Source organism: Galeopterus variegatus, unplaced genomic scaffold, assembly GCF_000696425.1.
Source record: "Galeopterus variegatus unplaced genomic scaffold, G_variegatus-3.0.2 Scaffold2861, whole genome shotgun sequence".
Taxonomy (NCBI): Eukaryota; Metazoa; Chordata; class Mammalia; order Dermoptera; family Cynocephalidae; genus Galeopterus; species Galeopterus variegatus.
Window position 1 is genome coordinate 170,943 of NW_007728972.1, and position 20,472 is coordinate 191,414.

The 20,472-nt window shown below is 35.1% G+C and overlaps 1 protein-coding gene across 1 annotated transcript in view; it reads right to left on the reverse strand.

The window, feature by feature from the left end:
- KMT2C (lysine (K)-specific methyltransferase 2C) overlaps positions 1–20,472 on the reverse strand; it is a 180,843-nt gene that overhangs the window by 93,724 nt on the left and 66,647 nt on the right. Inside the window, exons 11-17 of the mRNA XM_008583232.1 lie at positions 17,244–17,363; positions 14,733–14,849; positions 7,985–8,086; positions 7,684–7,788; positions 1,537–1,718; positions 1,117–1,281; positions 1–110 (exon numbers count right to left, since the gene is read on the reverse strand). Coding sequence (XP_008581454.1) covers positions 1–110; positions 1,117–1,281; positions 1,537–1,718; positions 7,684–7,788; positions 7,985–8,086; positions 14,733–14,849; positions 17,244–17,363 — 901 coding nt within the window. The remainder of the gene's footprint in view (positions 111–1,116; positions 1,282–1,536; positions 1,719–7,683; positions 7,789–7,984; positions 8,087–14,732; positions 14,850–17,243; positions 17,364–20,472) is intronic.

The window sequence follows — 20,472 nt, forward strand, 5'->3', positions numbered from 1 at the left end:
CATTTGACGCAGGCATATAGGGTCTGCACATGCTACAATCAAAACCAATGTCTGCTACATTTTCCACTTCCTCCTCAGTATTTAAGTTTTGACAAACTGCATGCATCCATCTAAAAAGACCATATTTGTACATTTAAAAAAATTGAATACACTGACAACTGTTTCCTTTTAAAAACTATAACAGGAGTTGACAGTCTTCACACGTGAAAGCCCTCAGCCTCACAGGCCCCTCCTACCTGGCCTTTCTTACCCTTTTCTCCTAACTACCCCCACTGACGCACAAAACTCTCACAGAGCTGAGAAGAAAAGAAAAAGGAAGGTGAACAAGTACTAGGGAGGAAGCAAAAGCCATTACCTCAGGAGGATGGGGTAATTATTTTATGACCATGTGCTGAACACATCAAAGACAGGAAGGAAGCTAGCTAGGGCAAGCAGAAAAGAACTCAGAAGATTGCGAGTGACAGAGTATGTACGTGCTCCATGTGGTGCACCTAACATGAAGTAGATACAACTCATATAAAGTGATGTTGAATAGTCACTGGGAAACAAAGCTAAGGAGCTGTCTTGCCTTGGAACAAAGAACTTGTAGGCAGAGTCATGAGAATACTGTACTACTGATGAAATAATTCTGTCAATAATACTATATGTACAGTGCTTAACTGCTAATAGAGCATACTAATAAACCAATGAAACCAAAGAAAGCATTCTCAACTTTGAAGGCACACACCTACTACTTAGGGAGAGTAGGAGGTGGTATCTAATATCTAGAGCTTTAAGAAAAAGTGGTTTAAGGAAAATAGAATGTGTGGGAGATCATTTTTAGACTAATAAAAGATTCAGAAACCCTCCAGAAGAAAATACATATATGCAGGCCATGATTCTGTATCTAGTTCCAAGGGATTCATAAACCCTCAAAAAGCCCTAAGTTAAAAATCTTTAGTCTGGAATTGAGAATTCAAAATAGAAAACCATTTCTGTAAGTTTCTAGCTGACTAAACTCTGGAAAGCAAAAAGTTTTGTTCTTTAAATTTATGATTAAAGAAAGTTATTCTCCAATTTCCTTTCACTACATTTGAGAGAGAAAAGCTTGCAAAAGATGAAAAAACAACACAATACCTATCACATTGTCTACATTGCAGAATAAGGTCGTCTTCTCTATAGTTTCGATAGCAGACCGGGCAGGAAGACAAGCTTGCACAAGGAGCACACTGTGTGTAATTGTTTTGCCATTCGCATCTCAGACCTGCAGATGTTGCGCCACAGTGTCTGCACCACACACACCTGAAATCCAAACCCCCCCCAAAAATTCTCAATTTTATTTACTTTTTTAGTTACTGAAATTCAGGAAGCTACATATAAACAGAATAGGGAGAAATCATTTAATACAAATGTGAAAATTTTTCTGATTTGTGATATCTATCACAGTAAATGTGAATTATGCAATTAAACAGATGTGGCTAATTTTTTAAGACTAAAGTGGTAAGAGAGAGTTCTGAGCTTGAAGGACTGATAAGGGAAACGTAAATCCTAAAGTACCATTTGCACTTCCAGCCTCCTTTGGGCACTGTCTGCAATGGAGGGTCTAGGCAGTAGGTGTGATAACTTATGTCACAATCATCACACAGCAGGAGTCTTCCTGGGTCAGTCGCCTTCCCACAGGCCTCACACACAGTGCACTCAAGACACCTCCAACCTTTGCTTAGAACCACTTTAGTGATCTGCAAAAGAAACAACCAATCCATGTGATTTATACATTAACCTAAGCCTCATTTTGCATAATCAAATATACTATATACTTAATATGGTGCTTATGTACCTAGAAGCAGACAAGAGGCAAGTAACTGACATTTACTGAGCCAATACTGGGTTGGGCATATTTGTATACTTTTGGGAGCCCACCTACTGACCAGAAAAACAGAAAGAGGCACATACTTTAATGCCTTTTTAGTTCACATAACTGACTTGTGCTATAGATTTAATGTCCACTATATTTACAGATATGGCGACTGGATTTTAAAGAGATCAAGTAAGCTGCCTCTTCACTGTTGATATAGGATTTGAAAATACACCAGTGAAGTTCCCATCTACATATAGCATTTCCGTGAATTCTGTACTTTTGAAACTTGTGTTCATGACACAGGGACTTACTAAAATCAGTAGGAAAAAATACCAAAAAGTTAAGGTAAAACATCAGTTCTCAGGGATGATTTATGATCATGGAGGATTTTTAGGTTATGAAGCTAGGACTCCTGACCATTACATCTACTTCTCTATTTATTCTCCTATATTGCAAGGGTCTAAGTTAGGAGAAAATCTGAGAATCTCTATATTCCTGATAAACTCCTCAAATAAGCCACATTGTGTAATATTAACATTCCATGCTGGCTCCACACCATGAAACCTAAATCTCAAAGACTAGAGTCTACAGATAGAAAAGACCACAAAGTGCCTGCATTATAACAAAACAGCAAGAAATCAGGGTACAGAATAAAAAATCGCACCATGGAGCCGGCCCCATGGCTCACTTGGGAGAGTGTGGCGCTGGTAGCGCCGAGGCCACGGGTTCGGATCCTATACAGGAATGGCCGGTGCACTCAGTGGCAAAGCATGGTGCAGACAACACCTTGCCCATTGCAAGGGTCTAAGTTAGGAGAAAATCTGAGAATCTCTATATTCCTGATAAACTCCTCAAATAAGCCACATTGTGTAATATTAACATTCCATGCTGGCTCCACACCATGAAACCTAAATCTCAAAGACTAGAGTCTACAGATAGAAAAGACCACAAAGTGCCTGCATTATAACAAAACAGCAAGCAATCAGGGTACAGAATAAAAAATCGCACCATGGAGCCGGCCCCATGGCTCACTCGGGAGAGTGTGGCGCTGGTAGCGCCGAGGCCACGGGTTCGGATCCTATACAGGAATGGCCGGTGCACTCAGTGGCAAAGCATGGCAAAGACAACACCTTGCCCAAGGGTTGTGATCCCCTTACCAGGCCAAAAAAAAAAAATGCACCATGAGGAATAAGAAAGCCTAAAAGCTACCAGAGAGGAAAACAGAGTTAAATTCAAAGGAACTGTCAGACTGACATCAAACTTCCCAACTGGATGCTAGAATAGAATAATAGTTTCCAAATCTATAGGAAAATACTTTTCAAAATACAGTTCTTAACATAGCTAAACAAGCAATTAAGTGTGATGGTAGAATACCTTTCAGACAAACAAGGACTCAAAATTCAGCTCCCACATACTCCTTGTAAAAAAGTTACTTAGAGATGTGTGGACGAGAATGAGGATGTAAATCAAGAAAAGGAAGACGTGGGATCCAGAAAGCAATGGATCCAACAAAGGACATCAGTCCTGGGAAGCTGAAGGATAAAATAGGAGTAACACACCTAGAAGCTGCTGGCTTACAAATTAGAGCCGGGAAATGGGAAGTCCAGGTAGAGGGTAGGACTCTTCACAGAAGAAAGGTACTTGACAAAATAATCTGACATTATAGTGCTTCTTCCGCAGGTAAAAGCAAAACAAAATAAGTGGAGAGTCACTAATGATTATTTTCTTCTTGCTATTAAAACCTCCACGTGAAACAAAAGAAACCCATAGTGCACCATTTAGATCTGCACCGGACATTTACTGAGTCATAACCAATATTTTATTAATTTAACTAAATGTACTAAGACAACTGTAATCGGAGGATGCTGGGAGAAGGCAGGGGGTGTATTTTAAGAAGGATGTACTTAAGTCAGAGTTTATTTATTCATAGCAGGAAGTCAACAAAATCTAACATTTACAAAGCAGTAGCACCGGCTTATTATTTAGAGCTATGGAATTAACTACAAGAAGACAGACCTGAAAGAATTAAGAGTGGTTTCCTCAGATGTGGAGGTAGAACACCACAGGGATTGGTTGTTCATTATAAGGCTTTTAATGTTGTTTGATTTTTAAACATGTTATTTTTATTACTTTCATTAGCCTATTGATTTTTAAAAATTAGTCTCAGATTACCCAGTTATATTATTCATCCAAATGGAATAAAAGGCCTAGGGAAGAAAGAACAGGGTGGCTTAGAGCAGCACCCAGCAAACTTTTTCTGTAAAGGGCCAGATAGTAAATATTCTAAGTTTTACAGGTCATATGGTCTATTGCACCTACATAACTCTGCCATTGTAGGGCAGAAGCCACTGCAGACATATGTAAATAAAGACAGCAGGGCTATGTTCCCATAGAAGTATATTTGCAAAAACAGGCCATCTTTGGCCTGGGCCATTGTTTGACAATCCCTGGCTTAAGAAGAAAAGTAAGATGATCTGAAGATAAAGTGAGAGACAGATATAAGGTACTTAGTGGCAGAATTTTAAAATTATTTATCTTCACTCCACAATGTTTTCTTATTTCACAGATACCTATCCTGTGGTCCTTTAAAGCCAAACTTTCAAGTTACTTGGTTTAGATTCACTCTTCAACACACTGCATTCTGGTTTCTATGCCCCATATCCACTGAAACTGGTTGGGTCAGTCAGTCAAGACTTTGTGACTCCCAACTCTAACTGACATGTTAGGGTTTGTGTTACTTTACCTCTATGTAGTACTCAACACTTGAACAACTTCTACCCCTTTGAAATTCCCTCTTACCCCAGATATTAGGGCTTCTACTATCAATTCATTTTTGTCCTACCAAACTGGTTTAGTCTTCATTTAGTTGTTCAAATAGGGTGTTATCTTGGGTTCCATCCATGGAACCATATCCAAAATTGTAAAGATGTGTTTTATGGTCTAGAATGGATTTCTGCTTCAACTCTGATAGAGTAACTGGAACCTTTCTCCTATCATGATACTAGAAAACTAGGCAAAATGTATGAAACAGTTGTTTTCAGATATTGGACAACACATAGGTCAGGACTGAAGTCTCTGGGAGGAGGAAAACACACAAGGTGAGTCCGATGATGTTCTGCATGTACACATCTTCCAGAATGCCACCCAGAGAGGGAGAACCTGAGCAGAGTACAATAGTCTCACTGAGCAGCAGAAATTTGCAGGACAGAGTGCCAGAAAGGAAGAAGCAATAAAAGGTAAGAGCTCTAGAAATCTATACTGGATTCCCCTGAAGTCTTTGGCTGAACACCAAGCTACACATCTACAAGGCCAAACAAGAACCCGCAACCAGGGGAAGGAACACCTACTGCGAAGTTGTAAGCTGAACAATTACCAGAACTCGCACAAGGATTTAAGACATGTGAGTCCCAACCAGTCTGAGAGTAAAGACACTGATGAATAGGGGTGGGATTCAGCAGAGACCCCAGAAAGGCTGCGCCTTAAGTATAGATTTAAACTAGTGCTAGAACAGCAAATACGAAAGGGCAGTCTAGGGAACCCTAGTGTGTCTGTGAGGTCTAAACAATTTCCATAGTAATAATAGATGGAATTTGTCTTTTTCTTTTTAATTCACTCCCAGTTTTACAGTGGTGTTTTGGAAAGGCTACATGATGTATAATAACATTATAACATTGACATCATACAAGTTGGGTGTCTATATTCTTGTGTTATAAAATGATGCCAGTTTTAATTTCTAAAATGGTAAATATTCAAGTTACAATCCTCAGAAGCAAAAACTCTATGGAGTCCTCAATAATTTTAGGAGTGTTAAGGTTTCTAAGACCAAGAAGTCTGAGAATATCCACGTCAGAGTGAAAGCACTTTAGACTTACCACCAGAAAGCTTAAAAACAAGCTTGAAAAGGATCAAACTCTTCCATAAACAATTGCTTACCACAAAAACAACTCAAGCCAAGACAATTTACATATCCCTACCATATTTCTGGATATTCCTGTATTTCTCAATAAATGAGGTTGTAATATTCTATACTGTCCAAAATAGTGTTAGTAGTATAACATGGATTTAAATTCTACTCTGCCAGTAACTAGCTGTTTGACAGTGTACTAATTGCCTGATATTAACTTATAAAAACTTCACTCAGCTTACCTGTAAAATGGGAATTAAGTAATTGCTGGACAGGTTAAAAGAAATACACAAAAGTTCTGAGCATAAGCCCTTAAATCTTAACTTCCCTCCTAAAACCCATTCTAATTTTAGGCAAGGGAAGTGGTCATATTAAGGTATCAGTTCCACTTACAGCAGTTACATTCTTATTCAATTTCCTTAGATCAGAAATATAAGTATTCTGAAAACAACATAAGTATTCTAATGAAAACAGCAATAAAACATAAAAAAATTTAAAATATACGGGCTGGCCCGGTGGCGCACTGGAGAGTGTGCCGCTTGCGCTCCCGCTGAGGGTTCGGATCCCATGTGGAGACCGGTTCCCGCTCACTGGCTGAGCGCGGTGCGGGCGCAACACCGAGGGTTGCGATCCTATTGCCGGTCCCCAGTACGGGCGCGACACCAAGGGTTGCGATCCCGTTACCGGTCAGTAAAAAAGACAAAAGGGAAAAAAAAAAAAAGAATTTAAAATATAAAGAGACAAAGAAGAAACTTGTTTGTTCTCTATGCATATATAATTCTATTTTTTAAATTGGCTTTACATAATGTGTCTTTTTTTAGTCAACATAAATGTGAGCAACTAATTTTAAAAGACTATATAAGTTAACTGTAGTAGTCTGTTTTGGATAGATTACAGTTTTTCACTTTGTTTGCTAAACTCATGAAAACCTATGTTACCATAGAAAAGAAATACTACACTAGTATTTCTTTAGTTATCAGCAAAGAATTCCCAGGTGGATACATGTTCATTGCTTCCTCTACTGACATCTCGGAAAATCAATGATATAACACGGTGGTGTTTGAAGAGCATGGGAGAAAAGGATAAAAAGCACTCATAAGTTCAGGATGATTCATGACCACAGAAGCTGAAGTTAGTACTTGTGTCACGCATTACGGCAGTACTAGAAAAGAGGTATACGGCAGGACACCTACTGTGCAGCTATACCTCCATGCTTACTTCCAGTGACCATTTGTAATTTTATTCAAATATACAAGTTTTAAGACTGAATTCTTAGGGGGTGAAAGAAAAAGAACCTTAGTTCAGTGGTTGAAGTACTGATTGAGACACGTCCACATTTAAATACCTTTACAACCAAGCACATGATTACCATTTAAAAGGCTCTTCTCCAGTAAGTCTCTTACTGGAAATGCTTGAAACTGAGTCTTGCTGGCTCTTGATTATTACTGAATTTCATTAAATATGACACTTGCCATATTGTTTGTTTGTTTGTTTGTTTTCAGCTATGAGATGAAAATGTCCTTTTGTATACGGGTGAGGGTTAAGGAGAGTGAATGAAGGAGAGACCGGGAGAGCTAATGAATTTTTACTAGGTACCCTAGTTGTTCTTAACTTCTGTAATCAATAGACAAATGAATCAACTAAACCTAATGTTTCAACAAATAACAGTACAAATTGTCTTTTAAATTAAATGCATGCATTTTTATGTTTTTTTTTTTTCCCCAAGACAATGGCAAGATAATTAGTACAATTTAGGACCACTCCAGATTTAGAATTAAATTTCTTGAAGTAACAAACACTTAAAAGCAATATTTAAAGTAATTAAATATTGTTGCATACATACAATAATCATAAATAATTAATTTTAAGAAGTGGAAGCGGCACGTTACTACTCAAATAAAAATTCAATACATTTTTGTTAACTCAATTTAAGTGTGTTTACCTTAATACTGACACAGTATGGATGGTAACACTGGCCACACTGAGAACAGGCAAGTAATCTTCCTTCTGCTCCTTGGCCAAAACTGCCACAAACTACACACATATCCTGAAATTAGGAACACATGACCAAATTTTAAATTGAAGATTGAGATAAGAATATACACTTTTTATTTTAAAAATAACCTGCTTAACTAATATAGTTCTATAGCTAAATAGCAGATGACTTCTGCGTATATGGGATAAAGTAGAAATCGGCAAGAAGAAATCCAAAAGTGGAAGACAGTAAATAATTAAGTTCAAACCTGATGCAAGGTGAACTTGTCACTACTAGAAAACAACACAACTGTGTTGTGCATAGAGTTTTCTTCTTCATCCTTATTTGATGAAATATCTGCAGCAGACACCTATAAAAAGCAAAGTAAACAAAACATTGTTATATTTTTCACTTGTATCACACTTAACTAGAAAGCTTTAGAAAATTAATATTTAAAATACAACTTTTAAAAAAATAAAATAAAATACAACTTTTGCCGAGGTCTAAACTAACAATTCCAAATTATATTATTAATGCCAAGATACTACCATAAAACTCTGAGTAGATATTTTTTTAGTCACCTAATTGTCTCTTTAGAGTTACAAGTCCTACAGATCAGGAAGTAATGAGAAAATATAAACCTGCCTTTAGTAGAACTTGATAACCCAAAAATTCTAATCAAGAAACTATACAATTATAATATCATATTTGTATACACACATGCATACATAATGTATCACTACTTTAGTGACACTCAAGACATGCAATGTGCCTAGTACAAATTGAGAGTGCTACAAGCATAAAACACACAAGTTTTCAAAGACTTGGTATCAAACAAAAAAGAATGTAAAAATGGCTCATTAATAGTTTTGTATATATTACTAGTTGAAATGGTAATATTTTGGATATGTCATTTAAATGACAGGCATTAAAATTAATTTCACCCGTTCATCATTAACTTTTTTGATGTGGCTACCAGGAAGTTACAAATTACATATGTGGCGCATATTACATTTCCATTGAATAGCACTGCTTTAGAATATTATTTTGATAACTTATTAAAATTTCAGTATTAACTAAAAGATTATCAACCACAGATGTTCATTTCTGGACTTGGTTATATTTGGCCAAATCAACTAAGTACCCACTGGCTTGTTAATAATTTCCAGAGTGCTTATCACAAAAAAAAAGCTCTGAATTAGATACTGTAAAAGAGAACAAGGAGGCCAAAGCCTAAGTCATAAAGTGAAATCCTCTTCCCTTAAAAAGCTTACAAGCTAGCCTGGAAAGACAGAGCTGAAACACAACAGGTTAAGATCAAGGTCAAAACATAAATAGAATTAGTTTTCTTGAGGAATGATGGAAAGATTAACTAAATAGAGGAATATATTACAGTAATATCTTTCAAAATAAACACATTAAAAAGCAGTTTTAATGGACAGTACTAGTATTTTATGATAGATTCAAAAATAAGAGCAATTTACAATCATAAAAACTCTAACAACTACAACGAAAAACTGTAAGCAACCTAAATTTTCATCACTAGGGAACGACTAAAGCTATATCAAATCCAAACTTTGGAAAATTATGCACCATTTAAAAAACAGGGAGGTAGAAATCTGTATGGACTTCCATGCAAAAAAACTACCAAGACACATTGCTGAGTGGAAAAATAAGCTTAAGAATAGCATGTGAGGTACAGCACTATGGTGTAAAAACATGAAAAGCCATTATCTGCAGTCTTCTGGCACATTTAACAGCTGGAATCATAAGAAACTATTATTTTTGCAGAACAAAAATGGTTGAATGTTGACAATTTCATATGAAGCAACCTAATATGTAAATGCTGTTAAGAGGGAAAAAATAAGAACTGAGGAGGCAGTGGAGGTGAACTCTAATCTACCTATAATGCTTTATTTTTTTTTAATAGAGAAAATGTATTCAGGTATCGTATATGTACCTCAAAATTATCTTCTTAAGATTTTAGGGAATCTGCCAAGATGATTTACAAAAGGAGAATAATCATTCTATCATTAATATCTATTAAGTGCCTATTAAGAGTGAAGTAACCAGTAATTCAACTACAGGACTAATGATACTTTGAGACGATTACTGAAATATGTAATTATGAAAATGGCTAAAATGTAGATAAACAAATATATGCTGAAATAAAAAGTATCCATTTCTACCTCCCCATTCCCAACAGAAAACTCAGATTTTTTTAAAGTAGCTCAAAGAAATCATAAAACCATTATTCCTGTTTTTGAAAAAATATTTAACCAGAGAATGCTTTTGTTAAGAATGACAAACAAGGATGGAATATATGATATTCCTTGTATAAGCCAGAAACAAAGTCTGCAGTTAAAAACTGAAATATCTCCTAGATTCAAATGGAGTGGCTTGTAGGGGAAGTGTATTTAAATAATAAGTGCTTAAAAAAAAAAATCAAGATCTTTTAAAATAATAACTATACATGTAAGAAAGTAAACAATATCATCTAGCTTGATGACCCATTGTTTTCATTTTAGAATTTATTTCATAACCTTTAGACTGCTAGAAAAATGAAACCTACCCCAAAGGTGAAGACGGCAATATTTGAGAAAATATGTGCTGTTATTGCCTGCATAGACTTTAGTCTGATTTGTCCAGAAGGTGATAGGCTAAGAGAAAAGAAAGTTCTGAACTAAAACTTACAAGTTGGGGATTTCCAAGTAGAAACATTTAAGACCAAACAAAAAAAGAGCAAATTAAACTCGAAGTGAGAGCAAAGGAAATAATGAAGACCAGAGTAGATATTGGTAAAACAGAAAATAGAAATTTCCAAGTAGAAACATTTAAGACCAAACAAAAAAAGAGCAAATTAAACTCGAAGTGAGAGGAAAGGAAATAATGAAGACCAGAGTAGATATTGGTAAAACAGAAAATAGAAAAAAAAAAAAAAGAAAAAAGAAAAAATCAATGAAAGCAAAGGCTGAATCAAGAAGATCAATAAAACCAATACATTTCTAGTAAGACTGATCAGGAAAAAAAGAGAAAACACAAATTACCAATATCAGGAATGAGAAAGGTGACATCACTACAGATTCTACAGGTATTAAAAGGATAATTAAGAAATAATACAATCGCAACTCTATACCCATAAATGTGTCAACTTAGACAAAATGGACAAATTCCTTGAAAGACACAGATTTATTCAGGAACGGATAACCTAAACAGATACCTATCAAAAAAATTAAATTTATAGTTATAAAATGTTCCACATAGAAAACTCCAGGCCAATATGGCTTCTATTAAATTCTATGAATAATATAAGAAAAATTTCTAATACTATACAACTTTTCCAGAAAATTGAAGAGGAGAATATACTTCCCAGTTTAGTCTATGAAGCCAGCATTATGCCGATACTAAATTTCATCCAACAATATACAAAAAAGATAAAGCACCAGGACCATGTGAAATTTATTCCGGGAACACAAGATTACTTTAGCATAAAAATGTAATTCACCATATCAACAAAGCATTATATATTTCAAATTTGCTAAGACAGTAGATCTTAAATATGTTCTTATCAAAAACACAAATAAATATGTGAGGTGATAATATGTTAATTAGCTTAACTGTGGTGATCATTTCACAGTGTGTGTGTAAGTATTTATATATCAAAACATTATGCTGTATACCTTAAATATATATAATTTTTAGTTGTCAATTATACCTCAGTAAAACTGGAAAAAAAATTTTAAAAACAAAAAAGATTGTGATTATCTCTATAGATGCAAAAAAAAAAAGCATTTGACAAATGCAACAGCCACTCCTAATTAAAAACAAAACAAAACAGAAAACAAAAAAACACTCAGAAAATTATGAGAGGAGCTTCCTCAAACTGATTTAGGACATCCATTGAAAAAAATAAAAATAAAAACAAAAAAAAACTAAAGCTGACACAATACTTAATGATGAAAGGCTAAATGCTTTCTATCTAAGATTTAAAACAAGACAATGTTGTCTGATCTCATCACTTCTATTCAACACTGTATTGGAGGTTATAACAAATGCAGTAAAGAATGAACAGAAAAAAAAGGCCTCCAAATTGGAAAGACATAAAACTTTATCTGGAGACAACAAGGTTGCATATGCAGAAAATGCAATGGATTTTACCAAAAAAGCAACTAGAATTAGTAATAGAGCTTAGTAAGGTTGTGGGATAATACAAGGTCAATATATAAAAATGAGTAGTATTTCTATATATTAGCAACAATAACAATTTGAAATAAAGACTACATGACCATTACAGTAGCATAAATATATGGAAGAGTTATGGATAGATCTGAGAAAATATGTGAAACAGAACATCAGAAAAATGTTGAAACAGAACATCACTGAGAGAAGTTAAAGATGACCTAAGAAATGGAGAGAAACATACACCATGTTCATGGGTTAAAAGACTCAATGTGGTTAAAACGTCATTTTTCTCCAGATTATCTATATTTGAATGTAAACCCAATCAAAATCCTAGAAGGCTTATTTTGTAGAAATTGATAAGCTAATTCTAAAATTCATATAGAAACATGAAGGACCTAGAATAGCCAAAACAATTTTTAAAAAGCAGAAAAATAGAAGACTAACAGTGTCCGATTTCAAGAGTCATTATAAAGTAGTGCAAGATAGTGCAGTATTGGCCTAAAGACAGAAACTGATAATGATACAGCATAAAAATGCTAAAAATAGATCCACATGTATACAGAAAACTAATTTTCAAGAATGATATAAAGGCAGTTCAGAGAAATGTGCCAAAACAACTGGATAGTCAATAAGCAAAACAAAAAAAGAACTTCAATCTACATTCATAGATCTACGTTCATATACACAAGAACAGTCAAATTAAAATTGGATCACAGATCTTAATATAAAACCTAAAGCCATAAAACATCTGGAAGAAAATACAGAACATAAATGTGATCTTAGGTTATACAAATACAAATATTCCCATAGAAGAAAAAATTAATAAACTGGACTTCATCAAAATTAAAACATCTGTTCTTAGAAAAGCACAGTTAAGAAAATGAAAAGACATAGAATGTTAGAAAATATTTGTAGATCATATAAATGATAAAGAACTTGTGTCCAAAATACATAAAGGACTCCCAAAATTCAGTAAGTTAAAAAACTACCCAAATTTTTTAAATGGGCTGAGGATTTGAAGAGTGACTTTATCAAAGAAGATACACGGACAACAAATAAGCACCTAAAAAGCTGATATCATCAGTCATTACAGAATGCAAATAAGATACTATTACATACCTATTAGAATGGCTAAAATTAAGAAGAATGAGCATACCTAGTGTAGGTGAACTGGGTGTGAAAATAGTGAACAGCCTTTTCCTAAAAAGCTAAGTATACACCTACCATATCCAGCCATTCCACTCCTAGATATCTACCCAAGAAAAAAGAAAGCAATGTCCATATAAAGATCTACACACACAGTTCGTAGCAGCTTTATTTCTAACTGCCAAGAAATTTGAGAACAATAATGTCCTCCAGTAGGTGAGCAGATATACAAACTGTGGTGCATCCACAGTTTGAATACTATTCAGCAACAAAAAGTAATAAACTATTAACACATGCAACAGCATGGATGAATCTCAAAATAATTATGCTGAATGAAATAAATCAGAATGAAATGTGTACATTCTGTGTGATTCCACTTATATCCAACCCTAGAAAATGCAAAGTAATTTACAGTGAGAGAAATCAGATCAGTCACTGCTTAGGGACAAGGACTGGTGCTGGGGGGAGGGCAGAGAGATTACAGAGGAGCATGAAGAAATTTGGGGGGATGAATATATTCACTGTCATGTTGTGGTATGGTCTTCAAAGGTATACACGTTACAACTTACAAAAATGTACACAGTAAATATCTGTAGCTTAAATTATATCAACTATACCTTGATTTTTTAATTTGCTTTTTAAAAAAGGACCAGAATTTCTTTACTCCTAAATTTGGTAGTAAAATTGAATAATTTCACCTGTCTCCTGAACTTAAAATGACATTTAGAATCTGAAAAACAGGATTTAAGTTAAATATGAAGTTACTACATAAAATATGTGTCAACAGTTACCAAATATATTTTTCAATACGCCCTTCAATAAAGCCTCGTAATGTGCCAATGAGCAAATATTTATCAATCTTAAATTAAAATATTGTGGGGGAAGGGAGGCTAAGGAAAAACTGGTAAAGGGCCACAAAAATGTTTACATTGTATAACGATAAAATTAAAAAATATATATATTGCATAATGATAAATATACTAATTATCCTGATTTGGCATCACATATCACACACAGGTATTGATATTCAACACTGTACTCCTCAGATATGAACAATCAATTATGTTTCAATAAAAAATAATAAGATAAAATTCATTTTTATTACAAAAAATAGTCTTAAATAATCCTTCAGCAAGACTTATCTCCATCACCTGTTTACAATATGCACAATATTATATTTTCAGTATTGTATATATTCAAGACTGTTCACATTTTATTAAAAGGTTAAAATATGTCAAAGACGGTCATAAAATCTTCAACATGTTCAGAGTCCACAGTAATCTGTAATATTTCTAGTTTCTTCTGTAAGCCGTATTACCACAGTGACAGCAACTGTAATCAAAACCTTTCAACGCCAACCTAATTTTCAAATATAGTAGAACCAAGAATGTAACAAGAGTTTGTTTGCTTTTTTCAAATATATTACACATTGGCTTTTGGGGGACGGTTGTCACAGAAAAATAGAGTACAAGAAGAGGATAAGAAAAGAGAGAAAGGATGAGAAAGCAGAAAATATAAAAGAAAAACTGATAGAGGTTAAAAAATGTAAAGTAAAGATAGAGTAAAATAAAATAAATAATTTTGCCTATTTACATGACTGTTAGGATCCAAATAACTTGCTACAAATAAGATTATCGCCATTAATTGACATTAAAGATTATAGCAAACATAAACAAAGCAGGCCTCACCCCAGGCAACACAACAGCTCCAATTCCACTTTTGAGTTTTGACCTTCCTCTGCCTCCACGTCCTGAGAGTCCTGCACCACGAGGTCTCCGCTTCCCCGGAAATCCAGACCCACGGCCCTATACAACAGATAAGGAAGAGTCAACATTCTGTGACAGCCCAAAAGTATTTTTTTAAATCCAAATGTCAGTGAAAGAAAACATTTTATTAAATGTTACACGAGCACTTGCTTCTCTCTTTTAGTCTAATGAGATGATAAACTTTGAAACCGGGCTTATTATTGGTATCTTTAAGTATGAATTCCACAGCTTAAAAATATAAATACAGAATACTTACAACATTAGAATCAAACTTTGGGTCTATCATTGTGAATGCTCTCCATCAGCAGGCCTTGGTGTTATTTTTACATTTTCTAATCCTATGTTTAGGTGGCTAGAACAACCACGATCCACTCCGGATATTTCAATGTGCAAAAATTATATTCAATACAGAGTAAGCACAAGGAAAACCTCTCTCAGTAAAAGGTCTCAGTGACTACAGTAATAGCTAACACGTACCCAGGACTTACTATGTACTGATGTAGGCACTTTTAACTCTCAACAATCCCACAAGGTAGGCTCTATTTTATTACCCATGCTGTAAATAAGTGTATTGAGGGATAAAAAGGTTAAGTACCTTGTCCAAGGTCACTGAGCTAGCAAATCTGGCTCTAGTGTTCCTGGTTTATAACCACTGTTCTGTACTACCACATTGCAAGAAAGTTAATTTTTACTAGTACACAACAGTATTCTTCCTGCCATTAAAATTAGGTCAGTTTTATCTACTATTCAGTAGCTGTCTTATAAACTGAAACTGTCTACCTCATTCAACCATAGTATTTAGAGAAAAAAAATTATTTGAAGATTTTAGGAAAGTTGACAAGAGGGTAAAAGCTTTGTTTTGAATCTCTGGACAATAAATATTTGAAATAGAAATAATTTATCTGACTTTTTACCCAACACAAGAGAAAAATCCTATGGAAAGCACTGTAAATCCCCTGATACAAAGATACTTCAAAAAGTTCATGGAAAAATAGAATTAAAAGACAATACAAATCTTTACACATATTTAAGACATAAGTAACAGGGATTTGTTTTTGTTTTGTTTGTTTGTTTATACTCAGACTTTTGTATTAACCCCTGAAAAAAAAAAAACCTGGCATCTACACAAGTAGACATATTATATATACTTAAAATTATTAAAACACTCAGGAAAATCCTTTCTGATTTTTTCCCCTAACAAGTTAAACAATATGTCATATCTTCAACTAATATCACTTACCATAGTTTGAAATGTTGAACTCATTCCTTATTTAGCAGAATGGTTTCTAAGTCAAAAATGTATGGTTCTATTGTGAGCACAAAACAGATACACATGAACAAAAGGGAAGGGGAATCCTTTTTTCCCTTCAGTTTTAATTAAGCCAGCTTCCAGTTTTCAAATTGCCTCTCCTTTTCTTCTCTCACCCTGCTCTCCTTCAGATCCCTTGAGAGGTCCATCAGTTTCTTTGAACAAGGTATGAATGCGGTAGAGCTGGACAGTTTCTTTTGTTTTTAAATAGATATAAAATTTTCTTTTAAAATTAAGTCAGTGATTAAAAATCAAGACTATAGTAACCTCTCAGTTTATCTTCCCCAACATCCAATGACACAGATAAGTGAAAATTGGTGGTATTTGCTACAAAATCGTCTATCAAGTCATCTTTTATACTGAAAACAAATATTTATATCTCAATACCTTGGATGATATCAAAGTGAACTGAAAAATTATTCTTCCAAGCATGACATAAGTAAGAAAGTACAATCTAGAACACCCCTGAAATACTTGATTAATCTAAAACAGCCTTATTCCAGAATTATATTAAATATAGAAGATGAAGAAAAATGTCTTCTCTAGTCAAAGTATTTTAAATTTTGATATAATTAACACTTTTTCAAATTAATTTTTTTTCCCTTCAACATGCATCAGAGTACTTAATCTACTTCAAGGACTAGCAGAGTCATCCACCAATAACATGGAAAAAAACACCCTACAATTTTGAGGTTATTAACACAGACAATGAAATCTGCTGCAATTCTGGTATTTTTTCTCCATTTGTACATAATAGATTAATGGAGTTTCTCTTTTGTTCTTTTCTAAGCAACAAAATCTTATATCACAAATGAACAAGTCCTTGTTACCTTTCGGCCTATGTGACAAGAATTTCCCCCTCATACCAACTCTGGTAATTACAACAAAAGGAATCAACCATAAAAAGAGGTATTAAAAATTTACACTTGTAAAATTGCAATTTAACTTCCTCCTAAATCCACATATTTAAATGCAAGCATGCTGTTTCCTTACATTAAAAATTTTAGATTAAAATAGTAGCTCTGGAAGCTGAATATAGAAAAGAAAGATTTAATTCTTAATATCCAGTAGGACAAAACAAAACAGAAAGAAACGATACATGAATGTAAATGCAATTTATTTACCACTTTGATGCTCCAAATGGCACTGCCAGGAAGCTGCCTGGGTTTAAAAATTTCCCGACCTTCTGAAATGTCTGGGGACCAGGAAGGTGGGCTCACTGTATTATGGGTACTCCAAGCCCCCTAGGATATGGCAGGTGAGAAAAAGATGTATAAAACTCAGCAACATAAAAGGTCAAAGCCAGCAACTAAGGAATTTTAGAACAGCAAAAACAAAGCAAACGTATGGAAATTTAGGACAAATTGCTTCAACATAGGGAAAATAAGCTTATCACTTACAGTGACTTTATACTTAAGTGTCTGTAGCTACAAGTTACATTAAATATTTTATTCTGGTTGAAACATCACTACAAAGAAATATTAAGATTAAGGTTTGTATGACATCAACGTTGACTCACGAACTGCAATTATAGCACCAAAAAATTAAAGATAATCCCACTCTAATAGGAGAAAGGGATATAACCTTAAAAAAAAAGTTATGTCCTATTGCTATAAACCAAACCAGTAGGCAAAAAAAAATGTAATGAGAAACAAGAGCAAAAAAAAGATGCACACAAACTGTGGGAAGTTACTTTGTAACTTAACTTTAAGATGCAAACACCATGATAACCTTTGCATTTAATCACTTTTTTCTTTCAGTGACCATTAGTTGTGGGTTTTGGTTTTGATTTTGATTTGGGGGAACTAATATTTTATGGAGATTACATCCAAGGGACTAATTTTAAACGTGAAGAAATGTTAAAGCAAATTGTCCTAAATTTGCAAATTAAAATGCCTAAAGTACTTGATAAATTATACAGGAAACAGTGTCTTAGTAAAATAGTTAAAATAAAACTTCCAAATAACCACATTCAGCAATAATCTGAACTAATCTGATGAAGATGCTAAGCAGCATAAAGAAAAATGTTTACTCCACAAAGGTAACTTTTTAAAGAAAAACTCAAAACAAATGTCAAACAATAAAGAACCTGTTTTAAATTAGGTAATTCAACGATGCATGCTGTAATTTTATCAATTAAATAACCAAAACTTAAGACAAGGTACACAATACTTACCAGGTTTGAAGAATATTATCAAACTAACAAGTAGTATCCCATTAATTACATAGAAATCCCACCAGGAATTAATCAGAAATAACAGCTTGACTCCTCTTTGGGGGAGGAGATAGTTAACAGAATAACAGTATTTTTAGAAAAACCACACAAGGGAGAAATTGGTTTCCCTTTTAATTCATAAATTCAAACCACACACATTTGAAGCCCACCAATCCAACTCATTCTCTCGAGCAAACACTTTTTTTTCACCCTCCAGGATTAGTCTTAGGTTTTCTCCCTGACCCACAAACCTAGCTTTCCCCAAGCTCAGCTAACGCTATGCTGATTTCACTGGAATGGCAACCACTGCGAGTGAATGACCTCACTTTCCCACTATCAGATCGACTTGCCCGTGTCTTCCTCCTCATTGTAGCAGTCCAGGTCTTCACGGTCTTCGGTAACATCTGTGTTGCCCAAAGCCATTTCTCTGTGCTCATTTTATTCAAGTTCCTAACATCTGGCACGAAGCTCTACTAGATTGGTGATAGCACACCTGTGGATGTTTCACTGACCTCCCTGCTAACATTCCTCCACTGTCTATGCAAGTTCTTCCTCCACCTGACTTCTCTTAAACCCTGGTGTTTCCCAGGGCTGAAGCCTAGATCCCAGCTGGCATTATTCACAGTGACGGCTTTAAACATCATCTAGGAAGATGTTATCTCCCACACTCACATTACTAGTTCTACCCTGTTCTGAGATCTCCAAATTGGTGCGATTTTCAACTCGCTTCTTAGCATTTCCATTTAGCCACATAAAATTTGTTAAGTTCACCACATCTAACCAGTTTCTTCTCCTTGATTTCCCCATCCTTATAAATGGCAGCCAGTCTTCTGGCCAGAAAACTGGGCGTTATCTGGATTTGTTCTTTCCTTTCACACTCTCTTCTGGCCCTTCGTTCCTCTCCCCTGCCAGTCCTTCAATCCAAATCATCAGTAAATTCAAAAAATTTTGTCTTCCATGTTTGTCTCCGATGCTTTCACTTCTGCGCACTTCACTGCCCCCAGCTGCCACTACCTCACTGGGCCTGCTGTTCCTCTCCCCTGCCAGTCCTTCAATCCAAATCATCAGTAAATTCAAAAAATTTTGTCTTCCGTGTTTGTCTCCGATGCTTTCACTTCTGCGCACTTCACTGCCCCCAGCTGCCACTACCTCACTGGGCCTGCTTATAAAAATAAAATTACCAAACTATCCAATGCTCTGTTATTCTTAAACTATCTCCAAACTGAATTAAAAGCAAAACACTTCAAAATGTAGCTATCAGGAGACTGTAAATTGTAAAAAGAGCTAAACAGAACCAATTTGCTATCAAATCCTACAGAAATTTTAAAAATACTACCTGGCAGAAATTGAATTAGATCCCAAGAATAATTATTTAACCCCAGAATTGTTTTTTTCCTCCCTTTTTGTCTTTTTTCGTGTCCGGCAACGGATCGCAACCCTCGGTGTTGCGCCCGCGCCCGCACCTCGCTCAGCCCGTGAGCGGGAACCGGTCTGTATGTGGGATCCGAACCCTCGGCGGGAGCGCGCCACTGCACTCCCAAGCGGCGCACTGTAGGAGTGCGCCACCGGGCTGGCCCAACCCCAGAATTGTTTAAAGTTGGTGTTAAGCTTCTTTCTGCTTCAAGGCCAATTCCTCAGGTAAATTTATCAACCTAGTAAGTTACACAGGTGTTATGAGGGCGGGGGCAGGGAAATGAGAGCAGTAGTGGCAGGTGGAGGAGAGGCTCTTACGGGCAACTCTTCTATTAAAAGTCAAACCCCACTGCTGCTGGTAAATACGATCAGCATCACTATTACAGTCCAAGAAACACTTTCAGTTTTGGGAGCAGCCAGAGAAGGTTTGGTGTCTCACAGGCAAACTTCACACCTCCACACCCTAAGTCAACCCTGAGTCCACCGTCTCCCAACACACGTACGCAAAAGCAAAGTTGTTATTAAACAGTGAGTTTAATCTAGAGAAAGTAAAAACACTGAGGAGACAAAGCAGAAAGATAACTAATAAGAAAAACAGAAAACATAAGAGTGTATCATTTGTCTTTTTGATAAATAATGTACTCACTCTAGTGTACATTAGGCTACAGTAGCAGACATCTCATTTCTATGACAGAATTCTTTCTACATAAAAAAAGTTTTGTGTA